The sequence below is a fragment of the Alligator sinensis genome, unplaced genomic scaffold (genome assembly GCF_000455745.1).
Source record: "Alligator sinensis unplaced genomic scaffold, ASM45574v1 scaffold1801_1, whole genome shotgun sequence".
NCBI lineage: Eukaryota > Metazoa > Chordata > Crocodylia > Alligatoridae > Alligator > Alligator sinensis.
In genome coordinates, this window is record NW_005842608.1 from 206,384 (window position 1) to 223,838 (window position 17,455).

Genomic DNA, 17,455 nt, shown 5'->3' on the forward strand with positions numbered 1-17,455 from the left:
CAGGCTCTCTCATAGCCATAAAATCTACAGATCACTGAGAAACCCAGAAAACACAAAGGGACGTCCAGACACCTGCTTGTGAAGTTAAGGATCCCGAACAGGTTGGACTGGTGAAGAGCACCGCCAGGTGCAGTGGACAGTGCACCACAACCCTGCTAACCCAGCACAATCGGGGTGCATTGCTCTGTTCCTTTCTTTTCAAGTCAGTACAGGAAAGCCCCAAAGAAAGGGTCTGGAACGCCGTGGCTCGGGAACAGATTCATCTGTCCCAGCTGGCCATAAGGGGGTCAGCAGAAAGTGAGGTGGGCTCTCAACCCATGTGTACCCACCACATCCCAGCAATCCCCCAGCCTCCTTCCAACTTCCAGGGACAGTGAAAGTTGCCTGAAACCAAAACAGGTCTCTATTTTGTACAGTCCTCGACTCAAGGAAGGGCAAATATTCTCCCTGGCCAGTTCATGCTCCGACTGCATTGATCTGACTTAGTTTTAAGCCCTTGACAACAGGGACTCTACTGAAGAAGTGCTGACACAACCCTTAACTGCGGACACAGGAACACTGCTGCCGTAAATCCTGCAATACTGCTCACACTCTGCTGCTTGTCCCCACTGCGTACGGTCCATATACTCGTGTATAATTACACACCCCATTAATTCTTCCAAGAGCAAAACTGACAGTAGCTCAGGGCTTCATGGACCACACAGGGAATGAGGGGAAACAGAGCTGCCAAAAAATCCCCACATTTTCTTTACTTCAAATCTTCTTCCTTGCTTGTTGTTCTTTCTTATAATTGCATTGCCATCTTCTTATATTCTTTCATCTCCAAAGGGACAGCGAGAATGACCCAACTAAGCCAGTTCCATTAAAAAGGACCATCTGTAATATTCTGGGGGAATCAGATTCTCAGGAACTCCTAAATCAATCAGTCACAGAAGTCCCTTTAGTTAGCAGCATTCACGGTTTTGCCCCAAATCACAAATGCCTTCACTTATCAGGATGAGCTCTGGTCAGAGCCATTTTAACCAAACAGGCATCAACAACCAGCGTGGAGCGGTGAGACTGTAATTCTGGGCCTGTGTAGACATTTAGCTAGCAGGCCACGTGGTTTGGATTTCAGGCAGAAAAAGGAGAAGGATGACCACAAGGAGAGCCCCTAAGCTAAACAGATGTAGTAGTAACAAGCACAGCTCTGAGCAGCGACAGATGAGATGCATTAGACAGGAGACCATGACACTCCCTTTCCCCAAGCTGCTATTCCAAGTAAGAATAAACCGCATGAAACATGTGGTATAAGAGAACAGCCTTTTCCCCTGAAGCAAGACACAAGGAGCAGAGAGGAGAGACAACATTTAGGGGCAGGGTTGTAACCACATACAAACAAAGGTGCTTTGCAGTGGATATACTGTGGCACCATTCATTTGTGGCGCGCCACTGCAAAATGGCTTCCGCAGTCAGTGAAAGTGGGCTAGGAGCACTGAACTAGCACAGTTAATGTTATTCCCTTCTTGCACCCTCAAGGTACAAGATGGAGACACAAGAATCCCTCACGTGCAATTCCAACCTGCCACGCACAAACACACTGTATGCTCTCACCCTCCAATGCCAGCTAACATCTCTCCAGATGAAGGCTGTAAAGGACATCCTTTAGGGTCACAGTGACATGGGAGGGCTGAAGCTTCTCCCGCCTAAGATCTGGGAATGTAGGGCTGTTCTTCCAAAAGGTTCTTACCACCGTCCCATCGGCTAGAGTGCAACCTGAGAAGCGCTTAGCCAGCAGTCCTTCAAAGTTGGTGGTTCTCTGAATGGCGAACAAAAGCAACTTCACCTCAATCTCCTTAGCTCTTGTGCGCATGATCTTAGCCAGCTCTGTCCTAAAAGCGGGGAACAAAACAAGGAAAGGATGTGGTTTTGCAAACGAAAGGAAATATTACTTAAGTTGGTATGAAGGGAAAAAAACATTCAAAGCCTAAAGATGAAACCCAGTCACGTCCCAGCAGAGCTAGCTCTCATCACAAAATGCAAGCTAACTTCTAAACCACTTCCTTGAACTACTAAACCTCCATCTAGCTAACGTTTCAGAATCCATTACTACAGTTGTTTGAGGTTTGCGTGTAACTGGATCCCAGCACTAAACCCCCAATGCGCCATGCTTAAAGCAGGAAAACCTACAGTAACAAAGCTTTGGCAAGAGCTGGGCCTGTAATTGGGGTCAAAGGAGCAGCAGGTAGGAGTGCTTCTGAGGTCTGGGCTAGCGCATATCTGCTGCTCTCCTGGGAGATTTGCCTTTCAAGTACCCAGCTCTGAGAGACACCAGGCTGCAGTCAGTTCATAGCTCCCCCGTCATCTTTACTGCAACTGATTTGCACTTCTCCTGGAGTAAGCATTCTCCTGCCCTATCATTTTGATATCTGCATGTGAATATAAGCTCTGAGTGTCTTTTTCCTGACTGCCACCTGAACTGGGTTTGTATTTTAGGTCCCAGGCCTTAAGCATATTAACAAAGGCACTTCAAGACAGCATTTTCAAGTCCTGCAGGCCTGCTCGCTGCTTGGCGAAAGGCCCTCACTTGCCACAGTATTTCTTGGGGGATTTTGCCAGGCTGGAAAGCATCCTGAGCTGCCTGTGTGCGCACTCACCTCGTGACATGACAGAACTCCACGGCAATGCGCTCCGTCATGTACCACTCCTGGGGAAACATGCGGCCATACTTCTCCTCGTAGTCCACCAGCTGGCGTTTTATCCAAGCGTAGCGCCTGTCGATTTTATCGAGCCAGGCCACCTGAGCGGGGCGGAAAACACAGACCTTAACAGCCTGCAGCTGCTCGCACGCAAACAGCTTGCTTAACCGTAGTCTAGTGACTTCAGGGAAGGAGTGGGGCTACGCATCTTAAAGTCCTACGGAACTGGCCGACGTTAATAATACTTGGCACATGAACAACACATCTTCAAAATGCTTACGATGCAGGCTGGCATTTTCAGACCAGCCTCGGTGGCTTCAGAGAGCAGGTCTGGTTGAAAGCCAACAGGCGTTGCACTCGTTAAGTTACTTAGATGTTTTTGAAATCTCCCCCCCAACCGCTTCAGTTATTTAACCCCAAGACCCCTTGTGAGGCTCAGGCTCCCATTTCACCTATGAGGAATTTGGGACCCAAGAGGCAGTCTTTGGAATGAGAATCCTCACGTTCGCTTAGTTTTCAGACTCTGGTGTTTGGGTCATTAGCTGCTCCAGGATGCCTGCTAGGAGAGCTGCATGGGAAGTTTTCAACACCATGTATTCGGTAGAAAAAACCCAATTCAACAAAACCAAAACCCTTCATGGGAAAGGTGTTGGTTGGAATGAATGCTCCGATTCACAAGCAAAAACTAAAATAAGGTCTAAAGCTGTCAAAATGTTTTGGTTTGGTTTTTAATGCAATATTTTGGAGTTTGGGCTTCTTTGGTGACCCAGACTGATTTTAGATATTCAGTCTGCGAGTATTTCAGAGTTTGATTTATTCATTCTATTCACAAGAAAAAAATTCTTCAATATCTTGAAAACTTTCATAGGATGAAAAGCTTCCGCTGAAATTATTTGGGCTCCAGCAAATGAGAAAGTAGCACGCTAGATCACATCTCAGCCCAATTCATCATCCAGCCAGTGTCTCATCATCGAGTCATTACTCATCTCCCACATGCTGTTTAAAAGCAGATATTACAAAAATAAGCTGCACACATACAAAAATCAACAAATGCTAACAGAGAAAAATCTTCCCCCTCCCAAAACACACAACATCCAAAAGTCACCGCTGCGTCCCACTTACATCTTGGTTTTCCTGGAAAAGTACCAGGTATTCCGAGAGGTGCTGTTTAATAAATTTCTTGATGATTTCCTGTTTGATTCTGGGATCCAGGACATTGGCGACTAGACATGCATCACGTAGGACATTGCTGGGCCCTCCTGGTCTCTATCAAAACAAAGGAGGACAGAAGATTTAATAGCTAAATACTGTAAGGGGTGGTTGTAAATTCTACTGTCCTTGAGAGACTCATCTTCTTGTGTCCTTTTGCTGTTATCCCTTTTCCTCATGCTACTAATGCCATGTACTGGCATTCAGGCACTCTGTTACTGGTGGATGAACAATGAAGTGTCTTTCTTCTGCAAAGTTGCTCTTTTGGGGAACAACAGATAGGCACCTATCTGCAAGGAAAGCACTACCTGCTTCATCTGCAGCAGGATCTGCACCATGCCCTCCACTATCATTGGCTTCTCTGAAGAATAATTCTCTTCAGGACAACGATCATGAGAGTGATTGCAGGGCAAGCACAAGAGCCTTTCCACCTACTGTAAGACCAAAAAACCCCCAGTCAGGTGATCAAAGCAGCAGCATGTCATAGGTCAAGTGATTATTTGTTGATTTTGCATGTGCTGCAGCTTTACTGTAGAATATAGCAAGCATCACCTGGAACAACCTGAAGCCCTTGATGTAGTTTCAAGTGCACACACAGTGACTGCATCCCTTGTCAGTCGTGTCAGTGAGCTTCTGGGAGGCAGTTATTGTATAGTGCTGGTTAAATATTCACTTAGATCTTTCTCCATTGCACCAGTGGATCTTTCTCTATTGCACTAGTCTCTAGGGTCCCACTGGCACACTAGAAAAACTCTAGAAAGGCAATGTGTTCATTCCCAGAGACTGCCAGGCTCTTCAGGAGGAGCCAGCAAGAAGGAGAGAGCCAAGTGTAATGATGTGTTCCATGTAACTGTGTCACTGCTTTTAAAGCCTGTAGGCCAGATGTTCAAGCAGGATGAACAGTGCGGTGCCACTGGCCAGCATGGAGCCACGCCTGTATACACATGCTGAGAATCTGGCCCTGCTAACCAATGTTTAAATTAAAAAACCCCGCTATTTAAAGGACTGGGGGAAAGCCAGGCACAGGGGGGACACCACTGTGTGAGCTTCCCTGACCCAGCTCACTCCTGACCGGCAACGCACTTCTAGGCAGGGCCTATCGACACCAGACCGCACTATGATGCCTGGCGATGCTGTGATCTTTGATGTGGACTATTCCAGAGACAGCAACACTTGTTTTCTTTCTGAAAAATAAGCTGGACTGAGCCGTCTTTCACAAGCAAATCAAACTGCAACCTACCCCCACTGCCCACTCACTCGTCCAGTGCAGTATCTGCACCTCCAGGCACCTGGTTAAGATTTTCAAAGCACGCTATGAAGCTGATATGGCTCTGTTGTATGTTTGGGTCATGGCCCTGGGGGATGAGCTGTAGGCCTGCCTCCCCACCCCTCTTCTCCTTCTCTGTTAGTCCCCTTTGCTTGAAAAGTAAAGGATTTATTGAGCACATGTCAGGGAGCAGAGCTGGTATGGAAGAGGGAGTTAGCTCGCTGTTTCCAACACATACACTCCTTGCAAAAAATCTGAATTCTTCACTGACCAAATTGCTACTGGACTTTTGCCTTCTTGCAGGCACAAACACATAGGTTTATTGAAGCAGAACGGCTCTTCATCTTTACTCAGCTCCAGGGACTAGCACGGTGCCGGAAGGCCAAAGGTCCTCATACACCTGACGACCCAAAGGCTTGAGCAGTGTAAGCATGTAATAAAGTGATGCAGCTGACATCATACCTGGTCATTTGGAAGGAAAGTAAAGGTGACCAGGTGCCCATTTATAGGTGGGCTGATCGGGGCAGCCTTTGGCATGAGTCTGGTGCAGGTTTAAGTCTCAAGCAGCCGCTGTAAGATGTGTTAATCATTCTGCCTGCATATCCCTTCAATACTGTAACAGACTTGATGAGTATTAGCAACAGATCTACTCCACAAGAAAGATCTTGCAGCTGCCCTTGTTGGAAGAAAGTGCTTAGTATTTCCGTTTTGCACATGTGATACTTCTCTGCTCAATTAAAGCCACAGGGCAATGGACTCAGTATCTTATCTCTTGCACGCACTCACTTGATAGAAACCAGTAAGAATCACAACCCGTAGGACTGGTCCCTCTTTCTAAAATGTTTTCTGCAACAAAAGAAGCCACATGCAGAACAAGAGATTTAAAAAAATCAGATGAAAGCCAGTGATGATTGTGTTTGATGTTCATTTGCCACCAGACTGCTCATTAGAGAGAAGAGGAAAAAGTCTGAACTTTACCTTTGTGCCCTGAGAAGGAAAAGCTTCTTCAAAATCCGCCAGGATTTGCTGTCCTAGTTCGTTCTGGGCAGCCTTCACCCTGCCAGAGAAAGATCAAGCAATTACTTGCCTGCCCATGTGATAGCTACCTGTGTCATAATATTGATAATGTTGCCGAACAGCGCTCTTCCATCTAAATGTCCAAGGGGGGATGCATGAAAAGGGTTAGGTAGTAGGACAAGAAAGCAAGCATCCACGTTAGGAAACAGGCCATGCCCACGCTGGATCCAATAAATAAGAACCCCTGGATAGCATGTTAGCACTAGGACAGTATTCACTAACACGTATCTGACTTTCTGGCCCGATGTTGTCATTCTGGGTCAGACTCCAATGGAGCTATGGACACTAGTTGACACCAGCAGATAATATAAACTAATCCAGTTTATTTGTGGAAACCACTGGTATCCCCCCAAACAGCCTTTTTTAATACAAGATAAGCTTCAAGCACCCATTGACAAAGTGAATTATTCACAGCTCCAGGTGAACCGACCTATTGTTAAACACATCCGTTTGCACACAGTTTGGCTGCAGGGACGTATTATAAATCCTTTATTTCTTTAAGAGAACGAAAAAGTTAGGACTTGAAATGGGCAGAAAAGTTTAACTAGCTCCATCTTTTGTGGCTAAGAAGAGAAAACTCTTCCTTTTGTTTGGAGTTAGCAGAGGGAATAAAGCTTCTAATTTCCAGAAATACAAGTTGCCGGGGAATAATTGATACTTCTAGAGAAAAGGAAATGCCTGCACATGTCGGGGAGTGCCAAAATAATGAGTTAAGCACTTAAATCCCTTTGTAGCCCTTGAATTCTTCCATTACTTTTTATTGCACTGAGACTCTTTTAAGGACCGAACTGATTATACAAAACAGTGGATTTTTCCAGAGATGCAGATATGCTTGTACAAGGGACTGGATTTTTTTTTAAAGATGTTTATCAGGGATGGATTTGGAATTTTTTTTAAGATCTTAAAAGCCAAAAGTAGGGATGATTTGCTGCTTCAATCTTCCCATTTTAGTTTCAGTGCTTACTGAAATGTTAGAAAATGATGCAACAATGTGGGGAAATGAAGTGGATTTTAAGGGTCATTTTTCCTCCAGGGCTGAAATGCAGATTTGTTTGTATATCATTTAGGATATATGACCTAAATTTACACTGAGAACATAACAGTGGAATTTCTTTGACCGTATGACCAGTCTTTCCCCTGATTTATTTACAGGGATTTTGCTTCAAAAAAGCCTCCCGCTTGCAACGCTGAACATAATTCTCAAGTTTAGTTTTACAATTGCGTCGGAAAGTTTAGACAGCGTTCCAGGAAGAGAACTGCATTTGGTACTCCTGTTTCATGGTCACGATACAAAAAGGAATAATACAGCAGCGATTAGGGGAGATAAATACACAGCAACAGAAGGACCCAGATCTGCAGGCTTTACTTATGCACGCGCTCCCATTTAAATCGCACAAATGACTCGTGTGAGGAAGGACTGCAGGGATCCGGCCCTTTGGTTCCTGAGAAGGAAGCTTAACGGATCAAAAAAATAAACAAGCTTTCAAGCCCCAAAAGTATCAGTATTCATGTGAATAAGAGACTTGACAGGAACATGTGGACCTGTTTACTGCGATTCCTAGTCCTTAGATTTGACAGGCTAACAGTAACATTAGCATTTGATTCCAGCTGCCGCGCAAAGTACAAAGGAGACTGAACACAAGAGCTGCTGGCTTCTTAAAAGTGGAGAGAAGCAAAGACGCCCTGTCAAGCAGTTCTAGGCCCAACCATGGATCTTGTTGTTTTAGGCTCTAATTCAGGAAACCACTTAAGGATGTGCCTAATTTTAAGCATGTGAACAGTCCCATTGACTACACTGGGAGTGCTCACGTGCTTAACTTTGCACGCTGGCTGAACTGAGGCATTAAGAAAGTTTTAACAATCACCGAGGTGAACAGAAAAATCGTGGGTTAAAGACAAAACCAAACCAAAAAGCAAGGAGATTGGGTCTTATTCTGTTGCTTTATTTCCATTTTCCCCTCAATGCAACACACTGCAAACCATGCTAGAGCAAAGGGAAGAGAAGTGCAGTGCAGCACTCGTGCGTGTAGCTTTGCTCGGGCTACTTGCCCCTTTGCTCCTACTACCTGGAAAATGGAGATTGGGTTTAAGCCTCTTCAAACCTGGGGCTTGGCCTTGTACCAGCACCCAAGCTGAAATGCAAACCTGAAACCTGAAAAGCCCTGAAAGCCCAGCGTTAATGGCAAAAAGTCAGTTAGAAGCTGAAACGCTGGCAGGTAGAGCAGTCACCAGCTCTGCCAGCCTGACACGGTTCCAGAGGTCTTTCAACACTGGTTTTAAGCAGATATCTCTGCTTCATCTTCCGGCCAAGGGCTGGGACGGCCACGTAGGGCCAACCTGAACCTAAAGGGCCAGGACCGTGCGTTTCCCCGACACTGCTCACGCACATCTCCAAGCTCTGGCGAGATGGGTGTTAGCAAATGTTTGACTTCTCCCTTATCCCCCCCCCACTACCACCTTTTTAAAAGAAAAAGCTTTTCTGCATTTCAAATAACAGCAAATCACTAGAAACCACAATTCCTTTGCTAAAGCTACCAGAAATATTAGACTGTGCCTGGCGGCCTGCTGAGAATAGACAGGGCTGAGCTAGCCTGTTTTTCTGTGGCAGACTTATAATTATGTCTCTTTTAAATACTTTCCAAGCTTTTTCCACTATCTGCAAGGCTTTTCAGACCACTGTCATGGGTGGGTTTTTGACCACTAATGATATCCTCCCTCCACAGATAGAAAACAGAGCAGAAATAGGAGATAACAGTATCTCTTGTTTACTATAATTAGCAATCTTCCATACACCATAGGAGCTGTTTTTAGAAGCCTGGCTGGGCTTGAACCGAGTGCAGTCCGACGCAGCGTGGATCCACAGAAAGCTTCAGCACCAGAACCTGACCAGGAACGGCTCCGTCCCTTCTGATGTGTTCCTGCGGAGTGACTGCAGAAATGCAATAGTTCAATGCCTGCAATTACGTTAGCATTAAGGACTAGGATCTAAATTAACACCATGTTACCTGATAATCCCATCCAGTAACTTTCAGCAGCCCCTTCCCCTTTCCCATGCTGTCCAAAGCTGGCTCCAGCCCCTCTCCTTAGTGGAGCTAGTCATAAAACATTACGCTAGTAATTTATTGAACACCTTTCAATTAGCATTACAGACCTTCCCCCAGCTTTCCTCCTGGGGGGCATCACTTAATTCAAAAACATCCAAGGGTCCTCTGAAATACTTTCCTTTCAGTTTACTGATTGATCAGCAAAATGAATGGGTGTATCAAATATAAATACATGATTTAAAAGCTAAAAACTTTGGTGTTATATCAACCGCATGCATTTTTCAAAGCAAGGCAAGGGAAAGAAATACCCAATCCTAATGGTGCTCCAATACATGCATGCAATCCAGCTCAATCACAATCCAGTTCCCCACACTCATGAGCTGCCTGGATGCTAACGTAATAAAAGAGCCTAGTAACACGATGGGTGTAGCTCTACTTTCACCCCACAACCAACCATTTCTATCATTACCAGATGGTGCAACTCTCCTTGTGTAAGCAAGGAAAGGAAAATCCAGCAGAGAAGAGTCGAAAAATAGTTGGAACAGACTTTCCCTAAGCTTCTCCTTCCCTTATCTGAGACAGAGAATAACACAGAGGAAAGTTTTCTTCCCAGCCCACACCAGACTCAGGTGTGATTTGATACTTCTTTGTTTTTCTTACATTTTTTCTGTACAAATTTCTGTAAATAAGAACCGCACTCTGGTCCGCTGCATAACAGCCCCTCCACAGCTCCCCATGCAGCACATCATCTCTACTCTGGGCACTACCAATCTGCAGAAAAGGGCCCCAGGTCTAGTTCTGGAGAACAGGGCTTAAACCACGGGTGGGCAATTATTGGGGCCCACGAGCCATAAAGGGAGTTTTGGTGAGCTCTCATGGGCCGGGTCAGCACCCTCTCGCCCCCTGCACAGCTCACCAAAACTCCCTAAGTGGCCCCATCCTGTCCACCTGGCTGTGTGCCTTACCCACTCAGGTCCCGAGTGGTCTCCATGGACACCCTGGGATCTGGGGGCAGTGACAACGCAGGGCCAGGGCCTGAAACAGCTGTGATCTGCTTCCCGCATGTCCCTGGCTGCAGAACCGGCACCTGTCAAAGGGGCATGTGTGCAGTGGATTGCGGCACTCTCACTGCCCTGCAATCCTGGCCTCTCCCACCCGTCCCGCTCCCGAACACTGCTCCCCTCCAGCTGCTGCCATGGCCCTGGCTGGCCCCTGTGCCTGGGCTAGGCAGGACCGAGGAACCCATCATGGGCCAGACAAAATTCCTCAGTGGGCTGGATCCGACCTGTGGGCCATATTTTGCCTACCCCTGGCTTAAACGGACCGTGGCTTTCATTGAGCAAAGCACTGAAGCATGTGCATTCAATTACATTGAGTCTGAAGGGTCTTTAGAACATGCTCAAGCTGAAGCAACTGTAGGCAATTAAGTGCTTTGCCAAATCAAGACCCCTGCCCCTGCTGCCGAGCATTTGTGTAGGCTTTTGAGAAACGCACAAAAAGAGAGGGATTGATCCTGCCTCATTCATGCCCCCACCAGCAGGTCTTTCCAGGAGGAGCATCAAATTTTGGCCATATACTTTCAGCATTACAAATGCACCAAATAAGACACAGGCAGGACTGTACAATGCTGCAGTGCTTAGGAGAGCAAGCTGCTGTCTCAGCAAGGGCCAGCAGCAGCAGACACTGAACATGCAGTATCTGCAGAGCTCCTGCAAGTCCCTCTGTAACAAACAGGCCACTTCCCATAGCTGAGAACGATGGCTACAAGCACACCAGGTGCAAACCAAGTGCTGGGACTATGAAAGTCTCCTTGGTCCCTCCCTATGTGTATGGCTGCGATATTTATATTGTTTCACAGTGGTCTGAGTAACCCATGCCTCCTTGGGCAGTAAGGCTCTAGCTCATCTTCTCAAGCCCAACTTCCAAGATTCAAGCAAAGCTTTTGCCATCACTAAGGCAATCTGGGAAAGTCAGGCAACACTGAGCCTTGATCAATCAGAAAGTGGGGGCTGCTGAGTGCCAAGACCCCTGGCCATAGAAGGAGCAAGACAGCAAACCCAGGGCAACAATGCTGAGAACGACTTATAACCCTGCTTAATACCTCAGATGTTGCTGTTACATCCATAAGATGTATGGATCTTTGGCCCTAAGATAGTTGGCCCTAAGGTTCCTAGGTGCAGCGCCAGCTAGGACAAGAAGCTCTGTAAAGCTCAGAAAAGGCTTGTTTGGTCACCCCACAACCAAAGTTAAGCTCTGGCTTTGTGACCAGATGAAAAAATGGACCCATCAAGCTCTGGGCAGCTCCAAGCTCAACACTACAGGGAAACATTGTGCTATCACTTCTACTCAGTGCAACTACACAGAAGTCAGGTGCAAGTCAGAAACTGGCTCACTACATTGTTTTATTTTAAACGTACATGTCTTATGGCCCAGAAGCATAACACGGCACAGATTCACGAGGCTAAGAAAGTGGTGGAAAATATCAGTTCCAGGTTTATTACAAAAACTGATGCTGAAAAGGTCACATGAAATAATTTTCACTGTTACCAAGTAAATGACGATGCCTATTAAGAGCCAACCAATGGGAAGTCCAGGTCACTGGTGAATTACATCCATATTAATTACTGTTATGAGCAGAACAGACTGTTAAAGGGATGAACAAGTCCATCCAATTTTAAACCATCTCCTTTGGCTGGATATAAACCTGAGGGCACGGATCCAGCCTTTCAGTTCCTGGGGAATGTATGCTGTGTAATGCATTTTCTGATTTCTTTTCCAAGAGACCTGAGAGGTGCACAAGGAGCTATCACTTTACCTTTCGGAAAGCTGTCGAATCTGCGGAATCCCCATGTACTTGTTGAAATGCTCTAGCACATTCACGACACCTTGCAGGAGATTGGCAACTTCCCCGTACTGCCTTCTCCTGGTCATTGCCCTGAGGAGGAAATCAGAGATTACAAAACTAGGCTGGGCAGCAAGGGCAGATCCTGGGTGAGTGTCCACCGACCAGCGACTAGCCCCTCCGCCCCCCCCCCGGGGCACGGTAATGCCTATTGCAATTTATTTTGCTAAAAGGCACAAAGGTTCGTTAACATTCCCAGCAGTGTTAGGATTTGTTTTAACTGCTGGTAAAGTAAACCGAGCTGGCATCCATTTAACAGGGCTTCAGAAACACAGATGATGACAGTCACACTTGGCAAGGAACATGTAAACTACTGAATGCATCAACCTCCCAGGATGGGGCTGAAGCCCAGTAAATGTTATTTTGCCATAATGACCTGAGTCAAGCGATTTATCATCTCACAGTGCACGCCATCTTCCCCCCCCAAAAAAATAAAAATTCAGCTACAGCCTCCCAGAGAAGAATCCTACTATTTAAAAGCTATTGGCCCGGGCTTGAGTGTTAATGTCTTTCATAGACAAGTGAGAGAAAAGACAAATGGAATTATTTATTTTTCTCCATCCTTCAGACATGCTGCAGATGGGAAGCCTAGGATTAGACTCGCAGGCATCTGCCAACCCAAGGCTCTATGGAACCAGCTCATGGCTGCGAAGCCTGCTACCTTCCCAGACTGGGCTACGTCCCTGCCGGTGCAACACATGTCCCTCTCAGCTCAACCCCCTGGGCTCACCATGGACTGCTACTTGTACACCAGAGCTTCAAACGGCTGGGGAAGAAAAGAACTGGCTCCCTTAAATGGACTTCCTATGATATCAAACAGCACCTTGGCATGACTGCAGTGAACACCTTAAACATACGACCGTAACAAATAAGCAGAAGCATTTCACCTCTCTCAAATAAAACTTAAGGTTTGGCCTGGTTTGTACAGGCGACACACCTAGCAGTAGGACATTAGCTGGACAGCTGGTGGATGATATTCTCCAACACAGCAACTCCCATTGCTCTCGTGTGGGTCCAAGGCTACACATTCTTACATATATAGCAAGGTAGAGGCTACAGGAACTTATGGAGTATTTGCAGAAAGGACCTTCTGGCAAAACGCACAAGTCACTGCTAATTCTGAGAGCAGAACTCCCCTAGAGGCAGAGCAACCAGCTGCCACAGAACCAGTCCTGTGCATTACTGAAAACCCAGCTGGAGAGCCCCATCCTTCAACACACACCACCACCAGTTCTCATGGCTTACTCAAGTGAATCCACACCGCCCACCAGCATGTGTAGGTGATTGAGGGTCGTGATGGAGGTGGTCAGATGGCGCTTGGCATGATCCAGCTGCTTGATATCCCGTGTAATTTCTTTAACCTGTCGATTTAAGGATATGAGATCGAGTAAACATCAGAGCCACTGCAGCAAATCCTTCATGAGAGGACATCTCTGAGAGGATTTCTCTGGGATCAGGGCGATGCTACCACAGGCTCGTGGGTACAGAGTTGATACAGACTGGGTAACACTAGATCCAGCGTGAGCTCTCAACAGCGCGTTAGCAGGTGTCCCCAGCGTGCCACTTCTTTTGTGTGGACAACACATGCTGCGAACTGAAGGAGATCTCCCACCCCTTGTAAAAGACCACAAAGAAACAGCTACTTACCATTTGCTCTGATTTTTCAGCTTTGTCTTTGATATCTTTAATTTTACCAAAGAGTTGCTGAATGGCTTTTTGGGCTTCTTCAAGAGCCTGTGAGAATGAAAGGGAAAAAACACACTTCATACTCTGCTTCCTTCTTCAAAAGACATATGCAGCTGCTGCCTCCTTTGTGTGTGCATGTGCGCTATATATAACATCTGGTCAGTACAAAGGCCCGTATGCAATTCTTGCTGGCCCAGTACTGAATAAAAAGACAAGTCATTTTTCTTAAGATGATTTGAAATGTCGAATAGGATTTTTATTCTTAGCAGACTGCTGGTACAGCATTTGTTTTACAGTAAGGTTCTGACAATCCTGATTGAAAAGCTCTGTTCATACATCCTCACATCACAACCTGGAACACCAGTACGCTTAAGACAACCATGTTTTATATCCATCAAGTCGAAGTGGACAGAGACTTAAAAACATCTACAGATCAAACATTTTACAGCTGATTAGGAAAAGAAAACATCTACACTATAAAACAGTGTGCCATCAATGGAAAAAAAGTATTGCAAGCTTGCAGAGGACAAACAGTTGAACATAGAGTAGATCTAGGTTTATCATGGAGCCTGTTAAAACCTAGTGTTTGTTAAATGAATACACCTAAATGAAGAAGAAAGAGTGGTTTTATGATTAAAACACTAGCCTATGCACGGGAACTCTAGGGTTAATGTCCAGCTTTGTCAGACTTCCGCTTACTCTCACAGAGCCCAATTTCACCATCTGAACAAAGGGAATAATACTACTTAGTTTCTTCCACTCTTTGTCTATGTGGTCTAGTAGGAATATTGGTTCTTCAGGGCAAAGCTATTTCACTACAAGTAGGTACAGCACCTAGCGCAGTGATTCTCAACCAGGGTGCCGCAAGATTCTTTGAAGGCTGCCGCAGGAAGTGCGAGGAGATAAGTGAGGTGTGGGGAGAGAAGCAGATAAGGGCAGGCTCAGGCTCTCACTGTCTGCCCACTTCCCTGCCAATGCTGCCTAGCCTCTCTGCAAAGAGGTCAGGACTGTAATAAATAAATTCAGGTTTGAAATGGGGTGCCACTAAATTCCCAATAGTTATGGACGGATGCCTGGAGTCTGAAAAGGGGCACCTTGAGACCAAAAACGTTGAGAACCACTGACCTAGGGCAATGGGGAGCTTGGCTTGAGCTCTCACCATATCAAATAAAATGAAGAAATCTGTACGATTAATGCACCCAAACCAAGCCCAAGGAAGACTGAGGTTTATGCAGCCCAGGATGAGGCACACAGCAGTACCGGGGGATCACTGAGAAGAGATCCAGCATGCCGAGGATCTCCCTTCCTCACCCCCAAGGCCCCATCTCTGCCTTTGTTCATCTCACACACACAGAGATCCTCAGGACCTGCTGATTTAAATACCTCTAGTCCCATTCTCTCTCTGTTATGAGCAGACACAATTAAGGATCGCTGATTAATTTGTAGAGTAGTTTGGGGTGTGATCGCACAAAACCTAAGTTTTCACAAGAAACGGGCACCAAGCATCTCAATTTGGCATGCCTGTGAATGTCAATGTATTTTAAATACAAAGCAAAGGCACTAAACCACCTACCACTCTAAACTCCCGCAGAGCTCAGTGCCGTACAATGGCTGCGCAGGATCTGCACTGCCATACCCCACAAGTAAGGTCACCGTGCTTGAAGAAGCCCATTGTTTCAAAGAAAAGGAGTGGTGAAATATTTAGTATGCTGCAAATATGAAGAGCGAAAGGCGAGAAGGTTTTTCCTTCCTTTGGGCCTTCTGCGTTTCTCTTAAAAGAATTCCACAGTGGGAAATCGGAGAGAGGCTCAGGGAGCAACAGTCTATTCGCAGGGTACAAAAATGATTCACAGTCCAGCCCATAAATTAGCATCTCCCTGTTTTACCACTACAAGCTAGGGGTGTGTCAGCACTTCGGCTACAAATCCAGTCATACTATGATTTAATCGCACTGGGGAATTTGACTAGACAAAATTTAAACCCCCGTGGCGTGGTAACTCTGCAGAGTTACTACTGCACATACGCACAGCAAGGGCCTAACCCAAATTCCTCAGGGGAAGATTGCAGCGGGTTTCGGTGGAGCTGGATCAGGCCCAGCTGCTGAAGTCGGACAGAGCTGACACCAGGGATTGAGATCTGTATTTGAAGTGGGACTAGCATGTCCCCCTTTTGCATTTTAATTGTTGAACTCAGTCTCCAAGTCCAGCTCCTCAGGAGACAGCAAATGTTTTTAGGATTTGATCACTTGCTGTCTGGCACTAGATTTTTAAATGAGAATTCTGCAGCACCTTGCCACGGTGTTTACCTGCAAGCCAGGTGTGCAGAAGAGCGGCGGTGCACGGGCTGTGTGAAAAGGAACAAAAGGGTGGATTGGAGAAGAGGCATTGCTTGATTAAGGGCTTATATCCCTTGCTTTGGATGTCTCATGTTGACGGGATAGGCAACCCTACCTCAAAGGCAACCAATTTTTAATGAAAACACATAATTTTATGTAGAGCTGAGCACTGCCTAGAAACCTCAAAGCATTAGCAGGCAATGACCCTGCTGGACATGGTTATTTTGTCTTTTTTTGTTGTTGATGCATAGTTGCAAGGGGCTCAGTGCTTCACCCATGTATAAGGGACTTGGTTTCTCATAGCTGCAGGATAGACTATGTGGGCTGAGCAGCACCCAAAGATGAATCCTAGGGACCGCCAAGATGAGAAACCCACCCCAAGCCTCTTTTTGTTTTGGACCGCTGTGAAGTCCTTAAGCAGACAAGACCAAACCCTGCTTTGATTTAACTCAACTGTGTTTGGAGGAAGGAGGTGAAGGGAAGCCAACTAATCACATCTCCTAAAGCTGACCTGTAAATTAACTCCATGTCGAATCCCCTCCCGCTCCCACAACAGTTCCATCCCTAGCTCCCCTTCGTCTCCTGCTATGAGCAGGCTCCATTTTCTGTCCAATCCCACAACCACAGCTATAATATGGTAGCTACGTATTCCTTCAGCAAATCAATTTAAACACAATCTTATGTTTCCAAGTCCAAAATGAAGATAAACTGTCTGCCAACACCCTCCCCACGAACCCGTCTTATTATAAAAAGTCAAAAAACATTCCAGCCAAATGTGACTAAGTTGCAGAACATTTTATAATTCATTTTCCAGAGGAAAAAATGTCTCCTCTGAAATATCATCTGAATCATACGAACACTAACATTTTCATCTATTTAGTGTCACACAGCCAATCGCATAATTCACTCGACAAGTGAAGCAAGCATGTTATAGAAATAGTTACACTAGAGATGAATAATGAGAGCCGCCCTATTTTGTTTATCTGCTCGCACATGTTATGGACAAGAATTTGGCGCTAGCCCGAGTTACTATTTATAATAAAATCTTGCCCTGTTTTCCATTCCAAGACATGTGAATTAAAAAGAAAACTAAGTGAATAAAGAATTCTCTCTCCAATTTATTTCACCGCAGTCTTTGTATTGAGTCCCAGACCACAGCTGCGGCATGTTATTCAAGGTGGGCATTGAACAGGGAACGAATGTCTTGCATATTCTGAGATCTGGACGGGCCTGTAAAAAAAAAAAAAAAAAAAAAAA

The 17,455-nt window shown here is 45.8% G+C and overlaps 1 protein-coding gene across 4 annotated transcripts in view; it reads right to left on the reverse strand.

The window, feature by feature from the left end:
• The window catches only part of VPS53 (VPS53, GARP complex subunit), a 71,209-nt gene that overhangs the window by 34,947 nt on the left and 18,807 nt on the right, over positions 1 to 17,455 (reverse strand). For all 4 annotated transcript variants that reach the window (XR_003096107.1, XM_014524410.2, XM_014524409.2 and 1 more), the window contains 7 exons: positions 13,825 to 13,911; positions 13,423 to 13,538; positions 12,091 to 12,210; positions 6,133 to 6,211; positions 3,801 to 3,944; positions 2,637 to 2,779; positions 1,730 to 1,871 (listed from right to left, as the gene is read on the reverse strand). Coding sequence is in view for 3 of the 4 variants with exons in the window: in XM_014524410.2 (XP_014379896.1) it covers positions 1,730 to 1,871; positions 2,637 to 2,779; positions 3,801 to 3,944; positions 6,133 to 6,211; positions 12,091 to 12,210; positions 13,423 to 13,538; positions 13,825 to 13,911 (831 nt within the window). In the remaining variant the exon portion in view is untranslated. The remainder of the gene's footprint in view (positions 1 to 1,729; positions 1,872 to 2,636; positions 2,780 to 3,800; positions 3,945 to 6,132; positions 6,212 to 12,090; positions 12,211 to 13,422; positions 13,539 to 13,824; positions 13,912 to 17,455) is intronic.